We start from the raw sequence: 14,960 nt of genomic DNA on the forward strand, positions 1-14,960 counted from the left end.
CAAAATGGGTGCTTAAGCATCCAATAATCCAAGTGAGGCCTGTTTTCTTCTAATGTGCCTTAAGAATGCCACCTACCATATTGGTAAAGCCAGAAAGAGAGGGATCTAGGAACCATGCCTGAAAAGTGCATTGGCCCATTCCATATGAAGGTGAGAGACCTAAGGCTGCCTGGAATGTTGGCTGCATTCAGGAAAACATGGTCTATGTGTGGGCTAGCAAAAAAGGTGAATTTTAAAAAATTACCTGAATCTTGGCTTCACTGTAGTGCCAAGGTCCATTGCTGACCTACACATATCACACACCTACTAACTTCCCCTTTTCCTGGCTGATCCCACCCTAATGATTGCTTCCCATACTCCACTCCCAGTGTCTACCTAAAGGTGCTGTTGGGACACAATAGTCTAAAATTTAGATTCCCTTCACCATCAAACTGCCTGGGGCTCTCCAACAGGCTACTTCAGCTCACTGGTCTCATGCGAATATCGCCAGATGCCCGATATGAGGGGTGCCTCAGGTTTAGCTGGTCATGACATTTCTGGCCATTGCCTTAATAATTCTGTAAATATTCCTGAGAAGATTCTCCTTTTTTGTTTTTGTTATCTTGGATAGATAACAAAAAACTGATAGATTAGATAGAAAATTGACAATTTCAACCTTCTAAAATAGATGTTTGCTTTAATTACTCAATGAATTGTGAATAGCTAAATGCCTCTGCTCCATATTTATAGCAAAATTGTAATTGTGTGTATTAAATAAACACTAAACATTTCTCTATGCATAGTGACAGGCAGGAATCCCCTCTTTATCTGTGGGTATGTAATGACCACTGAGCATCTCGCAGAACCAAGGGTGCATAAAATAATACAAACTTCAAGGCCAACCATGCAGTTTCTGGAACATTTCAATGTATTACATTTGAGCAAAACAAGCCCAAACTGTGTTGTGGTATTGTGTGGGACACGTGTTTGAAGATTATGCCAACTAGTAAATGTTGTTGTAACGTTAAAATGCATGGGGTAGTTTTCAAATTCATGATCAGGCCAGTAACCTGGTGAGGAGGATTTTGCACTTGTAGAATTTCCGTGATTTTTATCCCATTGAAATCAGTGTTGCAAATATTGGGCGGATCATCCTGTCTACCATGGCTAGGGTTTTTTTGCTGAGCAGGTGTGCACGCATCCGACCCGCTTGAGCATAAAATGACGCGTGATGACATTGGGCGAGTGTCCCACGCAATATTTCGGTCAGTGGGCGAGTGCTGGAGTTGGCAGCGCGCCCCCCCGACAATTAAAAGGCCTATTAAGGCTATTAACAATCCAATTGATTCAAATTTTTCGTTACCTGTCCAACCTAACGGTTGGCAGGCAGACGAAAAGGCCTTTGCATTTTCTGCGAAACGTCATCCATGGGCAGGATGAGGTTTTGATCCGTCATTAAGAAACGTAAAAAAAAATTCATCCTAATTTCTAACATGTCCCTGCTCATGTGACAGAGTCACATGAGGGGACATGTTTGTTAACATTTTAAAAATCTTTATTTTTTATTTTCAAAACTGTTCATCTCCCTGAGGCAGCTCTGTGCCTCAGGGTACTTTTCCAGCATGCACCACGTTCGTGCTCGCCCTCCTTCCCTCCGCCACACAGGCACAGCAGCATGTGTTTCACACGGGGCGGGGTTAAATTGACCCACCAGCGTGAAATCATGGTCTGGCCCCAAACGCGGGTGGAGGGCAGCTTCTCGACCGCCCCCGCTGAGGGCAAAATTCTGCCGCATGTTACTGATCAGGTAAGTTTAAAAAAATATTCTCCATTTCTCTTTAAGTGCCACGCTTACCATGCTACTTCAAATTTGGAGATGGGTAAGATATCATATTGATACCTTGAGACTGTGTATGGCCACTGTATCCTGTACCTTGCAGGGGATCAATTCAATTTTCATATAGGTCTCATACTTATAAGTGTATGTGAAACAAATGGCAATCATTTTGTTTTAAACTAATTGCATTTCAAATTTCTTCATTCCTTGGCCTTTCCATTTTACTAATGGGGTACAGTACTTTATCTCTATGTCACTCATAGTCAAAAGGGTTGAGTTTAACCCTACCATCCTGGACCTTATGATGTCATCGGCCCCTGTCTCCTATTTAAATGGGTACCCGAGTAGGGAAAATGTTGTGGGTTCCCTGCCAGGTAAAGTGGTGAGAAGTGGATCTGTGACCAGAATGGGCCAATTGAGGCAAATTTTGTTACTTTCCTTGGAAGAACAGGAGGAGCCACCTGTGATTTTCCAAAATTCATTGGATTCAGGAATAGTCCCAGCAGAGTGGAAGTTGGCAAAAGTCACTCTGCTTTTCAAGAAAGGAGGGAGAATGATAACAGGGAACTACAGGCCAGTTAGCCTAACATCAGTTGTTGGGAAAATGCTGGAATCTTTTATTAAGGAAAAGTTAATAATGCACTTAGAAAAGCATAGTATGATTGGTAAAATCATTTTGACTTGTTCTAAAGGGAAACCCTGTTTAAGGGAGCCAGCAAATGTAGTATACCTGGATTTCCAAAAGAGTTTTTACAAGGTGCCTGACAAAAGGTTAATAGATAAGATAAGTGCGCATGGAGTTGGAGGTGATATATTAGCATGGATAGAGGATTGGTTAACAGATAGGAAGCAGAGAGTGTGCATAACTAGGACTTTTTCAAATTGGCAGCCCATGAATGCCACAAGGGTCAGTGCTGGGGCCTCAGCTATTTTACAATCAATATTAATGACTTTGATGAAGAGACAGGGAGTAATGTACTTAGGTTTGTAGATGATGCAAAGCTAGGTGGAAAGATAAGCTGTAAGGAGGACACAGAGACTGCAGAGAGATATAGACAAATTAAGTGAGTGGACAACAAGATGGCAGATGGATTATAATTTAGGGGAATGTGAAGTTATTCACTTCAGTGGAAAGAATAGAAGAGCTGAATATTTTTGAATAGGTGAGAAGCTTGTAAGTGTTGATGATCAACACTTAGTGTGTGCTAGAACAAGGATCATAAAAATTAACATACAGGTGCAGTAAGCAATTAGGAAGGCAAATAGCATATTGTCCTTTATTGCAAGGGGAGATACAGGAATAAAGAAGCCTTGCTACAATTGTACAGGGTCTTGGTGAGATCGCGTCTGAAGTACTGTGTGCAGTTTTGGTCTCCACTTTGAAGAAAAGATATACTTGCATGGAGGTGGTACAGTGAAGGTTCACTAAATTGGTCCCTGTCCTATGATGAGAGGCTGAGCAAGTTGGGCCTATTTCTCTGGAGTTTGAAAAACGAGAGACGATTTAATTGAAATGTACAAGACTCTGTAGGGTCTTGCTCGGGTAGTTGCTGAGAGATTGTTTCTGCAGGTTGGGCAATCTAAAACGCGGGAGCACAGTCTCAGAGTAAGGGGTGAATTATTTAGGACTGAGATGAGGGGAAATTACTCCACTCAAAGGGTTGTAAATTTTTGGAATTCTCTTCCCCAGAGGGTTGTGGATGCTCCAACATTGAATACATTTAAGGCTGGGATAGGTAGATTTTTGGTCTCTCAAGGGAGATGGGGAACGGGCAGGGAAGCGGAGTTGAAGCCCAAGATCAGCCATGATTGTATTGAATAGCAGAACAGGTTTGATGGGCCACATGGTCTACTCCTGTTCCTATTTCTTGTGTTCTTGTGTTCTACCTGTATGCTGGTGGGCAGCCATGAGCACCTGGCTTCCCATTGCAATGCAGCTATTTCCTTCCCACTTCCAGCACCGCAGCTTCCTGCTAATGACACCCAGGATTTAAATAGCCTGTTTCATGCATGTTTCTTTCTCACCACCACCACCACCTCCTCTAACACACCTGCCTGGCGTTAACACTGGGATCAATGTTTATTTCATGTCCTTCTAAAATGACCTTACTGCTTTTCTGCATGTCTGATGTTTAGCTTTGCTGAAGGTTTGCATTCTTTTTATCTTTTTCTCACATTAAGTCCAGGGGATGCATGTGAAGCTTTCAGTTTTGTTTATTGAATTAATACAAGATGTGCCAAACTTTTTACTGGCTTGCTTTAAAACTCCTCACTGCTGAATTTTGGCATTGCTAAGGTGTCTTTTTTCATAATGAAGAGACAAGATTAACTGAATGAGATGTTTGCTTGATATTAACTCCAGGTTTGTCAGTACTTTATGGCGATGAGACCAAGCACACAATGGGCAGGATTTTTCCTATGGCGGGTGGGAACAGGCGCAGAGCCCATTGCCACCTGCGATCGGCTGCGTGCTGTCATTTTATGCAGGCGGGCCAGTTAAGGCCTACCCAGTGTAATACGTGGCTGGTAGCACTCAGCGCTACCTGTGCGGGCGGAGAGAGGAGGGAGAGCCGGGGCCAGCGTACTTTCACGCATGTGTCCGAAAGAGCGCCGCAATCTCCGAGGCACGGAGTTGCCTCAGGGAAATTGAATGGATATTAAAAAGATTGAATAAATGATTTAAAAATTTATTTAAACGTGTCTCCTCATGTGACTGTCACATGAGTTGGGATATGTTTTTAAATTTATGAAAAGTTATTTATTAATTTAATAAAATGTTCAGGAAACCTCATCCCGCCCGTGGATGAGGTTTCCTGAAAAACGCGAAGGCTGCTGGGGCTTTTCGCCTGTCCGCCAACCTTAAGTTTGGATGGGTAGCATTCTTAAGTGCTTTAATTAATTTCTTAATGGCCTCAATGGGTCGTTTACATTTTGGCGGGTGCGCAGCCGACTCTGGCTGTCGCAAGTCATTTTATGCGCCAGCGTGTCAGGCCCGCACCCACACGCTGACTGGAAAATTCTGCCCAATGTTATTGATTGTTCCACAAATCAATTTATTTACGTTGTTATTTTAGATTTTACCAGTAGTGTATGACAGGAGAGTACCACTGAGCATTTGATGTGGAGAGAAATCAGTTACAGTGACGTTTTACTGCCAGCTTTCTGGGAGAAGCATTGCCAGCAACCAAACCTACTAGCAAAGTGCGGCATCTGGATGACTGGGCTGAAAATTGAACATTAGTTCCAAAATTTCTCTGTATCAAATGCAATTAATTCAAGTTATTGCTGAATAATTTAGTGTTTTGAATGAAATAATTGAAATGTTTCACTACATAGCAACACATCATGGCCAAGAAATTTGATCACACGTTTCCCGTCTTTCAGGCACTCTGCAGCTTCCTAACCTCCAGTACAATAGGCAGTGCATATTCATCAAAAGCCAGAAGTGCGCCATCAAACATATTGGCATAGGCAAGAAAATAGGTGTCCAGGTCTACATAAAAAAAGGAGTTGTACATCTGCATGTGCAAATAAGGGCCTAATGCATGTTTGAGGTCCCTTTTGCAATGTTGGCTTGCCACTGGCTGGATTCACGAAAGCCAAGCCTATATGTTGCCCAGCAGGCAATCCTTGAAGGAATCACTGCAGGCCAATACCAAAAAGGTAAATTTGTTAAAAAATATTTAACTGAATGTGGAGACTGGAGGAGCAGGATTGCTCCTTCTGACCTCCTGACAAAACAGCAAGTATTTGCTAGCCACCTCTCACCCCCCACTTCATGACCTCGACCCACATACTATTGGGAAAAATTCTTCTTCAGTGTCTGAGTGTAAAAGCTTTATTGGATGTGAATTACGTATTGCAAATTTGGGTACAGGGTACTCATGATTTTTCATCCAAATCTTCATAAAGTCTTTGTTAGATGAACACTTAGAATGGCTGAGCTCTTGAGTGATGCATGTTGGTTTGTTAGTTATACTAAACACATTTCCCAATACCGTATATAATTTCATCCTTTGCTTTGTACAGGACTAATTTTGTTTTATTCCCGGTCACATTGCCAATCTTCCCTTATCTCTGTTCAGTTACTCCGATGTATACTTATTGGTAAATGGGAGTGTTCAGTGTCATGAAGTTATTAATATGTATGATATTTTGGAAAATATTTTTCTTTTAAAATTGAGGTTTAGCCTGTGGGTGTGTCTTAATTAGATTAAAGCCAGCTGGTCTGGGTGCTTTGATGGGTACTAGTCTTGATATGTAAGGGAGATAGCGTGCATTTGCATTTTTTGAACAGAGCATTCAAGAAGTGGAGTGAAAGCTGACCCCTATCTAGCAGATACCAAGCAATATGTTTATATTACTAATAAAATTGATACTATGAAAGGGGTTTTATTGTGAAAAGGTGAAGTTCAAAAGGGCTGGTGAGACAATGAGAATTTGAATTCAATCAGTGGTAGTAGGTATAACTTCAGTAGTTTTCCGGTGTGCAGGGCAGAGGCAATGAGAGATAAAAAGGCAGCTGCAAGCCTCCAACTGGCTACACAGCAACCAAAGTGAAAGAACCTCATTTTTAATTCATAAGGTGAAAATGCTTTGCCTGGTGTCTGGTTAAGTCTATGGGTTGCTGTTGCCTTAATATAGATTAGTTTGGGAATTTTTAAAAAGTTATGATAGTAGTAATTTGTAGCCATGTGTACATATATTTTAACCTGTGTAAATTAATAAAATGTTTCATTTAGTTTAATGTAAACCCTCGAGAGCTCGGGGTCTGATTCCTGAATTTAGAGTCACGTCTCAAACATAACACTTAAAAATATAGGTTATGACACTTGTTTAAAGTTTCCCTCTGGGATTTTTAAATAACCCTGCTTTACCAACTGCATCAGTCATAACATCAGATGGAGGTGGAAGAGGTCATCGATTCTGTGCCAATAGCTGACAGTGAACCTGTTTCATTAGCAGAAACTGCAGAGCTAATTGTGACTTTGAATGTGTTTTGTTAAAGAAGCAAAAGATGAAATGTATTCAATTTGCTATGTAACCAACACATGACCCTGAAAATTGTGTAAACTTGTGGGAAAACCCCTAGTAATGTCACTAGCTGCTTTCCTGCCAGTGCTTATAATGCCTTTATCCCATAGCTTTGTTCCGTGGCTCTTATTTTCGTGGTGGGCAGATTGGAAGGAAGACTTCTTGACAATGCATGGTTTCAAGATGTACCGTGTGCACAGCAGAGACTTGTTACAATGAAGCTCATTGCAAAATGGGACCATAAATGAGGAAACATTAAGCCTTCATAAAGAGTGCTTCCCTATTTTGACTGACTTTTGGGAAGCTTTACAGTATGCACTTAAGCATGTTGGAAGGATTGTCATGCTTGGTACTTGCTTGTGGGACAGAGGTATTCCCATTGCTGCTACATGTCAGCAGCTAGAAAATCCAATATACACATGAAAGTGTTGGTCACCAAACAATGCTTTGGCATAGGCTGCACAAGAATAGTTCACTAATTGATGAAAGCTGTAGCCACTCAAAGTAGTACCTACTCAAAAAACTGCTAACATACACGGCTGTTGTTAGTTGTCATATACTTTTACCTCTGAAAGTCCCATATTATATGCATACATTTCCTGATTATATAAATGGGTTACACATTTCCCCTATAAGCACAGTTTGATTATTGTGTATCTTTTTATACTAGTAGCTTATAAAACCATGTTCAACCTCCTTACCATGCTCCCTTCTACTCCTGCTTGCCCAATTACCACCTTTTGATGTTATCCACTTGTAAAGTCCAACTAAGTACTTCCCTCTGCTTTGGATGCAGTAACTGTAAAACCACAGTGTGGTTCCTTAGCTATAAGCCCATTGGAAGGAGTTATTAATACTTATCACTGTTAATCTACCTTTTATCATTATAATGTCCATTACCTTAAAAATGTCACTATGACATACACAATGAGAAGTGACAGAAGCTGTACACCATTTACTGTTTGGAAGTATTTGTTTCCTGCTTGAAAGACACAGCCATGATGTGTGGTCTGATTAAGAGTTTACATGCATCAGGATGGATCACTTCTTCCTGTCGATGATGAGGCCTCATATTCTGCAGTGGTTGTTGCTGTGCAGGGTGGCATCACAAAAGCACTTGCATAAGATTCAGTTGTCTCATGCTACCATCTTGTCTTAAATGCCTCTATTGTCAATATGGAAATCACCTTGTTAAAGCCAATTGCTAGTTAAACAGGTGATGGGCATTCATTATCCCATCTAAATAGAATAAAAAGATACCGCTGGAACACTTTGTGTGGAAGCTACTTGGAATCAGTAGCACTGAGGAGTTGTCTTGAAAATAAACCAGCTTGAACCAAAAGACCAGCCTGGATGAATTCTTCCACCACAACCTCTTATTGTGGCTAACATCTATTGGAGTCTAAATCATCACGAATGCTCCTGATTTCTGCAAACATCACTGAGAATGTCTGCATGTATCATGGTATTGTCTCATGAAGTGTGGACTTTTGTGCCATGGCTGGAAGGATTCCCAAGATTTCCACAGTATCTAATGGGTGACAAGGCACTGCCCAGCACATCTAAAACCTGATGTTGCCATGGTCTGAGTGGCACAGTACATTTGAGAATCGTGTTCCATTATTGTGGAATAAAATTAAATGGTGGCCTCCTCCACACCAACCTGAATGCCTTTCACTGCATTTCCAACAGACAAGTGAATCATATACATGTTTGTGGTATTCTTTTGAATGGTACTCCAAAAAGGTCCAAATTCTGAGGAAATTTTCTAGTGTCCTTTGACATGCTAATCCTCAATTCAGCATGTGGCAGACCATTCTCCACCATGAATTCTGAACAAATGTATCTTCTGTCACCAGAGAATGGTGATGTATGGAGTTGCTTATTATACTGCTGCTTCACTGATTTTCTTGGATTTATGCTGGAGATTATGTTTTTAGTGAAAAGAAAAAAATAAATCACTCTGATTGTGACTTTATTGTTGCACATTTTGTTGTAGCCCTGCACGGTAAGTATGGGCACTGTTCCAGAGCTTTGATGCAGTGCCTGTAGCAGACCAGTGATTCTGCACCTTACAGCAGGGTGGTAAGGATAACAGCCTGGTAGAGCTTGGTTTTAGTCTTCAGCCTAATGCAATTTTGCTTTCAGACATGATCCTGGAGTTGACTGTAGGCAGAATTTACCTTCTGGATGCATGCATGGATATCTACATCAATAGTGGCATCCCGAGAGAGAACAAAGTATGAGAATTTTTATACAGCCTTGAGACTGATGTCATCAATGGTCATGTCTAGTGCTTCATAGCGTTAGCCTGGCATTGGCTGAAACATAACTTCACTCTTGGAGACGCTGATTTGGAAACCAAAGGTGTTGGCAGCAGCAGGATTTTGCTTGCCATAGTCTGGATGCCTTCCTTGTGGGCAGCTTGAGCACAGTCATTTTTTTTTCTATTCATTTATGGGCTGTGGACATCGCTGGCTAGGCCAGCATTTATTGCCCATCCCTAATTGCCCTTGAAAAGGTGGTGGTGAGCTGCCTTCTTGAACTGCTGCAGTTCATGTGGTGCAGGTACAACCACAGTGCTGTTAGGGAAGGAGTTTGAGGATTTTGACCCACCAACAATGAAGGAACGGAGCGATATGTTTCCAAGTCAGGGTAATGAGTGACTTGGAGGGGAACTTCCAGGTGGTGGTGTTCCCATCTATCTGCTGCCCTTGTCCTTCTAGATGGTAGTGTTCGTGGGTTTGGAAGATGCTGTCTGGAGGTTTGGAGAGTTGCTGCAGTACATCTTGTGGATAGTACACACTGCTGCCACTGTGCGTCAGTGGTGGAGGGAGTGAATGTTTGTGGATGCGGTGCCTATCCAGCTAGCTGCTTTGCCCTAGATGATGTTAAGCTTCTTGAATGTTGTTGGAACTTCACTCATCCAGCCAAGTGGAGAGTATGCCATCACACTTCTGACTTGTGCCGTGTAGATTGTGGAGAGGCTTTGGGGAGTCAGGCGGTGAGTTACCTGCCACAGGATTCCTAGCCTCTGACCTTCTCTTGTAGCCACAGTATTCATATGGCTAGTCCAGTTCAGTTTCTGGTCAATGGTAGGCTCCAGGATGTTGATAGTGGGGAATTCAATGATGGTAATGCCATTGAATATCAAGGGCTGATGGTTAGATTCTCTCTTGTTGGAGATGGTCATTGCCTGGCACTTGTGTGGCGGGAATGTTACTTGCCATTTGTCAGCCCAAGCCTGGATATTGAACAGGTCTTGCTGCATTTGGACATGGACTGCTTCAGTATCTGAGGAGTCGCGAATGATGCTGAACATTGTGCAATCATCAATGAACATCCCTACTTCTGACCTTATGATGGAAGGAAGGTCATTGATGAAGCAGCTGAATATGGTTGGGCCGAGGCCCTGAGGAACTCCTGCAGTGATGTCTTGGAACTGAGATGATTGACCTCCAACGACCACAACTATCTTCCTGTGTGCTTGGTATGATTCCAACCACTGTGGAGTTCTCCCCCTGATTCCCACTGATTCCAGTTTTGCTAGGGCTCTTTGAGACCAGACTGCCTTCATGTCAACCTCACCTCTTGAGTTCATCTCTTTTGTCCATGTTTGAACTAAAGCTGTAGTGAGGTCATAAAGAAGTTTCTGATTGATGCCTCTGTGACTTTGACATTGGTGGAGACATGTAGTCTGGGCCCAACAGCATGGAGACTGCCCTCCATATAATTCAGCTTAGATTGGCAGGCCACTTCTCCTCCATGGATAATTACAGAATTCCAAAGCAGATCTTCTTTGTGGAACTGTTCCGGGGCAAACAATATCAAGGTTGTTGGCAAGAACACCCTAAAAGAGCCCTACAAACTTCTGGATTGAAAACCACCTTTCTTGGGAAAACACTGCATTCGGCTGGCCCATGTGGAGGTAAGCACTGAAATTTGGTTCAGCATGTTTCGAGGACCATGCCAAACACGCAACATCCGATGTGCCCAGAGGAAGGCAAGAGGTGATGCACCTGCAGAAGTGTGCCAAACAGCAAAATGTCATTATTATCTACCAGTTCTGTGAACGTCCAATCCGATCGTGCAATCTTCAATTGGACTCTTTAATCATGAGAGGACCCACAGAACACGATGAAATCATTAACAGCTTTAACATACTCGAACAATTAGTTTACTACAAATGTGCTTGAAACTGTGGAAGTAATGTAGCTGTATGCTCTGTGCAATCTATGCACTTTTACTTGGCAGTTTTGAAGACGAGCTTCCCCTTGAATTAGTATGATTTTGTGCAGTGTAGTTGGAGCCTATTGAATATTAGCAAGCAGCATAGTTGCACATGTACCGTGTATCATGTAAATACTGAATATATTGCTAACAGCAGATTGTTATTTGTCCATAATTTCGCAAATAATTCACTAAGGTATTTTACATTCTTGAATGTGCATATCTGATATGTAATAATTTTTATTTGGTTTCTATCTTGGCACTTTTTTTCTTCAGTCAGAACGTTTTGTGCATCTCAGAAACTAGTCATTCTAGTCCTTTAACATTACAATCACAGCATTCCTGGTGTGTGCTTTGCTGGTTATTGCACCAATGTTCAGTAAAAACATCAGTCCATCAGCTCACACATGAGGAGCATTATCCCATAGCTGACATTTTGTTTGATTCATTCTTTGATCCATTTTTACACAAAAGTGAACACTGTGTAGTTAATCATGCAAAAACTGCTATTCATACCATTTAAGTACTTTGCTAGTCACTTGTTTAGTGACTCCAGTGGCTAAACATAGTTGCATTGTAATTGGTTTTTTAGATGTGCATGTGCTTTATTGCAACATATGCAAGACCGATAAGAGAAAAATGCATGTAATATCGGCTTTTGTTTTAATGTTTCCTCTCTTAGGCTGCCCCTTATGGTTGAGGGTGACTTGTATCCACACTAAAAATGAGTTCTCAGGTGACTGAAGAGTCCGATGCACGACCTACAGTCTCTGTCGCAGGTGGGGTAGACAGTGGTAGGGGGTACGGGTGGGTGGGGTGCCTGAGTTGCCACGCGCTCCTTTCACTGTTAACGTTTGAACTGTTTTAATGCAACAAAAGGTTAACTCAAGCTGCGGACACTAAGAAGAAATTCGGAGCTGTATTTTTAAATGCTGACTGACTAGGATGGTCTCATGCAATGGTTTCATGGATGTTGTGCACTGGAATGAGTTTAAATTCACATGAAAAGTACCCAAAGAATAAGTAGAATACAGGGTTGGGTGATGGTTAGTGGCTTCAGTTTATCCCTTTGCTAGTGAGACAGCCCTTCAGACTGGATTTTGCATAGCTGAGGTATGTGTGACCTCTAGCTCAGCCATTGCATAGGTACGGTATAGTTGCGCTTTACAATCCTGAATTTGTGATGTGTGGTGCATATAGGTTTGCAAAAAATAATTAAGGAATATTTTCTCTCTGTGTACAGTTAGAGAATATTTTAACCTATTTGAGATGTGTATAATGAAAGTTTACCAAAATACATTTTCTTCAAATTTACACATAGAGAAGAATCTATCACACATTAGTTTTCTAATGTGCATGAAGAAAAGTGGAAATGACTGCCTCTCCAGGGAGTTGACACAGATTGCATTGACAGTTGACATAGTTAGCATACCCAGTGAAGAAAAAGTAACATCTCCATAGATTTACAGTAAAAGATTGGGGAAAGTAGAGATACTGGGTAGAAATTGGTTATAGCCTGTTTTCAGGTGCATAACCAGCGATGAGCAAATAGTAAGCGCTTCAACAGGAGGCCTTTGGCTCACCCAAAATTGGGTCACAAGTTTCATTTCAATAATTTGGGTGAGCTACCAGTGTCTGTTTTGCTTCCAGCTTTGCCATTTGAAGAGGACGAATATCTGGCTGCTTTCCTCACCACAAGCAGCCCTCAGCGAAACCCCAATTAGTTCGGAGCATAAAAAGAGCAAGCGAGGGTGAAGGGGTGTTGTGTTGGTAATTGTAGGTCACAGTTGTGCTCTGGAGCTGGGCAAGCTCTCCTGTTCACATGAAATTTTAAAAAAAGGACTCACTGTTTTTTCTTGGGTGCCACTCTTTAGTGATAGTGACTGCTGAAGATTCCAGAGAGGAACAGGCCCAGCCTGATTCCATTTTCCAGCAAAAAATGATGCAAAAAAGATGATGGTTTTGAAATAGTGTGTTGAAATCACTGGGAAAGGCATACATGTCTGTCTGAGGTATTTAACACCGTTGTAACTTTTATACAGGCAATATTTTAATTTAGGAAAGGAAAGGGAATAGTCTAATGTTACCTTTGATAAATCCAACCTTTAGTTAAAACAGCATATTACCTGTAAACATATAGTTTGAAATATTACAGTATGAATACTGTAGAAGACAGGCCAGGTGTTTTTTTTGTCTCACTCCCATCACTATTCCTTTATTTAACTAAATTGACTTGCAATATCTCACAAATATTATGACTATGACTCGTATATGAAGAATTTCAAATGGGTCTGACGCTTAATAGTTATTCAATTCTCTCTGGCTGACAAACCTAAAGGTATCTTGTCATTTTTTTTTGATGGAAGACAAGTGAGCTGTTGCAGCATTGCACTGTCAGTGAATAGATAGAAAATGTGGCCTTAAGAACACTGCTACTTCCTGCAAGCAGCTGGAAAGATAAGAGGAGAATTGTAAATACAGAGGAACACCATTTAATTTCCTTTCTATGAAATGACTTCTTTTGCCCTTTTGACATCTGCAGGAAATTGCACCAGCAGTTTGAGATGTATAAGGATCAGGTAAAGAAGATGGGTGATGAAGCACAGCAACAACAGGAACAGAAGAGTGATGCACCCACCTGTGGAATCTGTCACAAAACCAAGTTTGCTGATGGTTGTGGTCACATCTGTTCATATTGCCAAACAAAATTCTGTGCTCGTTGTGGAGGACGGGTGTCACTGCGATCGAATAAGGTAGGATGTGTTTCACTTTTTAATGTCTGGAGAAATGTCATTGACTGTAACTGACGTTGATCACTTTATGCACATGATTTGGGCTGGCAGTCTCCCTTGTTGAGTATTTATCCTGAATCCTTTTAACTAATTTTAGTTTCCAGGTGTAACTTAGTCTAATTCTTTTGACCATTTTGGTCTCAATGCTATGTTCATAGATTTGTAGACTTCACTTTCCGCCTTTGTACTATACTCAGGATTCCTGATTGATCATAATGACTCAGTAACTCATTGAACCAGATGTGCGAATGTATTGTTCCTCTTCTTCTATGGTCTTCTCCTGCCATGCACTACTCCCCAGCCAAGAGGATGGGTAACTTCCTACACCCCTGTCAATAACTCATCTGAAACATTTGTGAGGATTGGATTGAGTGAGATTTTAGTGACTCGCCCACTAATTTGTGTTCTTGTCACTTTCTGCTTCACCTTGTTTCTGCTTAGCAACTTCTCTAATACGGGAGCAGCATTCGGAATGTAGTCACCGCAAGCTGCAGTGCATGAACATTTAGGCTATACATTTTTCAAAAAATAATTTCTGACTTTAAAGGATAATTTCACAAACTTGCACTCCTGAGGTGGCAGCTTTGTTTTCAAGGTAGCTTTATTGCTGCCACCACACTTGATAAATTGTTGTTTAATTCTTATTTTCAGTTTTTCTTGTGGCAGTTTGAGTGACAGATGCCACTCGTCATATTGCCCATTTTTTTAAACAGGAATATGTTGAACCCTTACAGCAATTTCCAAATCGCATAAGGATATTGGAAATTACAATTCTGCTTAGTTTTTTAAAAAGGGTCCAGTGCAGCTACATGGTGCCCTTGAGCAGCAGTGTGCCTGAATGTCAAGCTCAGACTGTGCAGGTGGTTAAAGTGCCAAAGTGCTTGTGCAGTTTGCATTCATTCTATTCATGCTGCAGAAATGATCTAGATTTATTTTAAATGGTTACAACCCATCAGAATGACACTAAATCAACTTTTTCTCTCATTTCACACAATGACTAAAACAGTATTACCTCTGTATCTAAATTAGCCTTGTAACTAACTCAGCAGGCTTGGTGGAAAATGGTTTATGTCACACCTGAGACCTGG

At 41.3% G+C, this 14,960-nt stretch overlaps 1 protein-coding gene across 1 annotated transcript in view; it reads left to right on the top strand.

The window, feature by feature from the left end:
• Positions 1–14,960, top strand: part of rims2a (regulating synaptic membrane exocytosis 2a) — a 1,205,442-nt gene that overhangs the window by 347,317 nt on the left and 843,165 nt on the right. The window contains exon 4 of the mRNA XM_078540066.1: positions 13,623–13,833. Coding sequence (XP_078396192.1) covers positions 13,623–13,833 — 211 coding nt within the window. The remainder of the gene's footprint in view (positions 1–13,622; positions 13,834–14,960) is intronic.

The sequence above is a fragment of the Cetorhinus maximus genome, chromosome 4 (genome assembly GCF_964194155.1).
Source record: "Cetorhinus maximus chromosome 4, sCetMax3.hap1.1, whole genome shotgun sequence".
NCBI classification, from domain to species: domain Eukaryota; kingdom Metazoa; phylum Chordata; class Chondrichthyes; order Lamniformes; family Cetorhinidae; genus Cetorhinus; species Cetorhinus maximus.